Source organism: Priapulus caudatus, unplaced genomic scaffold, assembly GCF_000485595.1.
Source record: "Priapulus caudatus unplaced genomic scaffold, Priapulus_caudatus-5.0.1 Scaffold1134, whole genome shotgun sequence".
In the NCBI taxonomy this organism is placed as follows: Eukaryota; Metazoa; Priapulida; class Priapulimorpha; order Priapulimorphida; family Priapulidae; genus Priapulus; species Priapulus caudatus.
In genome coordinates, this window is record NW_014578195.1 from 80,495 (window position 1) to 83,928 (window position 3,434).

At 44.1% G+C, this 3,434-nt stretch overlaps 1 protein-coding gene across 1 annotated transcript in view; it reads left to right on the top strand.

The window, feature by feature from the left end:
- Nucleotides 1-3,434, top strand: part of LOC106815510 (cytoplasmic dynein 2 heavy chain 1-like) — a 52,164-nt gene that overhangs the window by 26,450 nt on the left and 22,280 nt on the right. The window contains exons 20-22 of the mRNA XM_014819973.1: nt 861-1,063; nt 1,536-1,691; nt 2,937-3,069. Of these exons, the coding sequence (XP_014675459.1) occupies nt 861-1,063; nt 1,536-1,691; nt 2,937-3,069 (492 nt within the window). The remainder of the gene's footprint in view (nt 1-860; nt 1,064-1,535; nt 1,692-2,936; nt 3,070-3,434) is intronic.

Here is a 3,434-nt window from a genome sequence, read left to right on the forward strand (position 1 = left end):
ATATAGATATACATGTATAGATTTATAGATATACATATAGATATATACATGTAGATATACATGTATAGATTTATAGATATATATATATAGATATACATATAGATATACATGTATAGGTTTATAGATATATATATATAGATACAGATAGATATACATGCCCACGTGTTTTATTTACTTCGCCGTCTTGCTACTTCTCTCAGATCAAGCCACTGTTTGAGAAGACGGACACTAAGAACAGACTGCTGCGGAAGGTGGCTGGTGGGGGCGTCGGTGAGATGGACACGCTGCGAGCACGCTGGGACAAGTTTGAGCTCATGCTGGAGAGTCACGAACTCATGATCAAGGAGCAGGTGTGTGAATCGCAAACCTACGCTCCACTGCTGGAAGCTCATGCATGCTGCTAGACACAGCTAATTATAGTTAATAGTGTGCAACGAAGTGCTGTAAATGGATCAATAGTTACCTATGTAACTGTGGTGCATGATATATATATATACTGTATATATAAATACCAATAAGGGTTCCCTAAGCACAACAATAGATGAACTATTAACACTATAACCAACTTATAAACACTATTAACAATATCTCATCGATATATAAATATACGGCACCTGTAAGCTGCACCACAGACATCAGTTACCATGTATCATAATCATATATATATATATTATATATGTATATATTGGTATTTATTCTGTTCATATTTCATACCTATTCTATTATTGGCTCACTTTGCCTGACGTTTAGAATGAACCTCGAAGAAATGATCTACAGTCGAACTAATTAATCTCGTACAATCAATTACTTGTTAATTAAACAACTAATTACCGGCGGCGTAAATGTACGTAACTATGCAGATGGAAGTGCTCAAGGGCAACACGGAGTCTCGCCTGGAAGCCTTCCGGCAGACGATGGACCGCTTCGCCGCCAGGTGGCACCAGCTGAAGCCGAAGGAGGAAAGTCTAGATGGAGACCCGAGGAAGGCCATGAAGGCTCTGGAGTTTATCAAGGAGAAGAGACTAGAGTTCACAGAGTTGGTCGAGACGAGAGACAAGATCATGTAATTGCGCGTTTGTGGTCTAATTCTGTGTATAAAAACCGCGGGAGTAACAGCATTAATGGTCTCATTTATATAAAAATGTGGAAAAAAAAGATAAATTCAAATGTGTATTCATGGTCTGGTTTATATAAAAATCGGGGAAAAAAACGATAAATTCAAGTGTGCATTCTCATGGTTTAGTTTATATAAAACCCCAATCAAAAGTACACATAAGTACATTTTTATGGTCCAGTTTTATTTAAACACTAGAGATAAGGGCATGTACGTAATGCATTAACCGTCTAATTTAAATAAACAGGTGAAACATAATGCAACGTGTGCATTCACAGCAATATTCGACAAAAAATGCTCTAGTCACAACAGCGTACGTACATCTTCACGTTCCTACGGTGTTGCCTGCCTTCCCCCTGTATCCCACCGGAGTCTCCCCCTCTTCCTTGCGCGAGTTTACGACTGTGGTGTGACGTTGCAGAGTCGACTGCGAGCACTTTGGCATGACGGAGCCGGAGTTGAAGGTGTTCGATGAGGTCAAGCAGAATCTGGAGCACTATGAGAACACTTGGGGCCAGTACGAGGAGTTCAACGCTGGCCTGCAGGAGCTAGTCACTGAAGACTGGATCTCATTCAGGTGCGGGCACCGGTGGGGGGCTGGGCGCTGTGTTGGGTGGGCGGGTGTATTTTTGGGTGGATGGGCGGTGGCGGGGTCATTGTCAGAAACATCACGGGTAGTTTCATGATGCCCTGATTCTGAAATGCCGTAACTATTGAAGTTGAGTGTCGTTCAAAACTCGTGATATTTGAGACACTAGAGTATAGTACGGTACGTTACGGTAAATTACAGTACGTTACGGTACTGTGCAGTACAGCATAGTATGGTCCGTCTATGTTGTGTAGTATTACTGTTGTCTTGCACTGCTGGCACATTTTGGCCACAAGTTTTGGGGTAGATTGTTGCTAAGCGACGTCCTACATGTAAGCGTGTTACCGGAGTGACATTTTGAGCGTAATTTTTCGGAAACATTGCTATTTAGCCCCATGCCGGCCGTGGGTGCATGTTACAAAAGTGACATTTTACATGCAAGTTTAAGCCAGATTTGTTGCTAAGCCACATCCTTCACCTGTTCACGTAAGAATATTACAGGCAGTGTCACTAGATTTTGCGCGTGATTTTTGGGGACATTGCTATTTAGACTCACGTCACGCGTGGGTGCATGTTACAAGAGCGACATTTTTAGAAGTTTAGAGCAGGTGCTAAGCCAAATCCTACATGTAGTGTTACAGGAGTGAAATTTTCGCCAGAAGTTTAAGGCAGACTTGTTGCTAGGCCAAGCATATTACAGGCAGTGTCACTAGATTTTGCGCGTGATTTTCGGGGACAATGTCAGCTATCGAGCCTGCATGACGCCCCTCCGTGCATGTGTAAAGCCCGGCGCACACGTGAGTAATTTTACTCAAGTAAAATGATGCATGCGTCAAAATACTCACGCGTAATATTTTCAGCGTTCGCTGCACACGTGAGTAAAATTACTCAAGGTATAAGTGGTAATGCAGATCACGTGACTGTGCGCAGCCAATACTGGGCGCACAATGATTTAAACGCATGCGCTGTGAGTACCAATTTTGAGTAAATTTACTCAGCTAGCGCGCACACGTTGAGTAAAATGACGCTTGAGTCAAAAATGATCAAACGCGTTTGATATTGAGTTTCTTGATGCATATGCGTCAAATTACTCAACGAAAATCCGCCGCACACGTGAGTAAAATGACGCATGCGTCAAATTACTCAACGAAAATCCGCCGCACACGTGAGTAAAATGACGCGTGTGTCATTTTACTTGAGTACAATTACTTACGGGTACGTTGGGCTTTACAGGAGCAAGACGTACAGGTTTGAGGAGTTCCTTACGGTGTGGTTCGACAAGCTGAAGGTCGCGGAAGCAGACGAGGAAGCCAAGCGGCCGAACGCAATGAAGCTGCGACTGCAGCAGGAAATCGACAAGTACAGGGTGAGTGCGTGGCGCTGAGTGTCAGTGTTACGGTGTCTGTCAGTGTTCAAGTACAGGGTGAGTGCGTGGCGCTGAGTGTCAGTGTTACGGTGTCTGTCAGTGTTCAAGTGCAGAGTGAGTGTGTGGTGCGTGTCAGTGTTACGGTGTCTGTCAGTGTTCAAGTACAGGGTGAGTGGGTGGTGCGTGTCGGTGTTACGGTGTCTGTCAGTGTTCAAGTACAGGGTGAGTGGGTGGTGCGTGTCGGTGTTACGGTGTCTGTCAGTGTTCAAGTACAGGGTGAGTGGGTTCTGCGTGTCGGTGTTACGGTGTCTGTCAGTGTTCAAGTACAGGGTGAGTGGGTGGTGCATGTCGGTGTTCAAGTACAG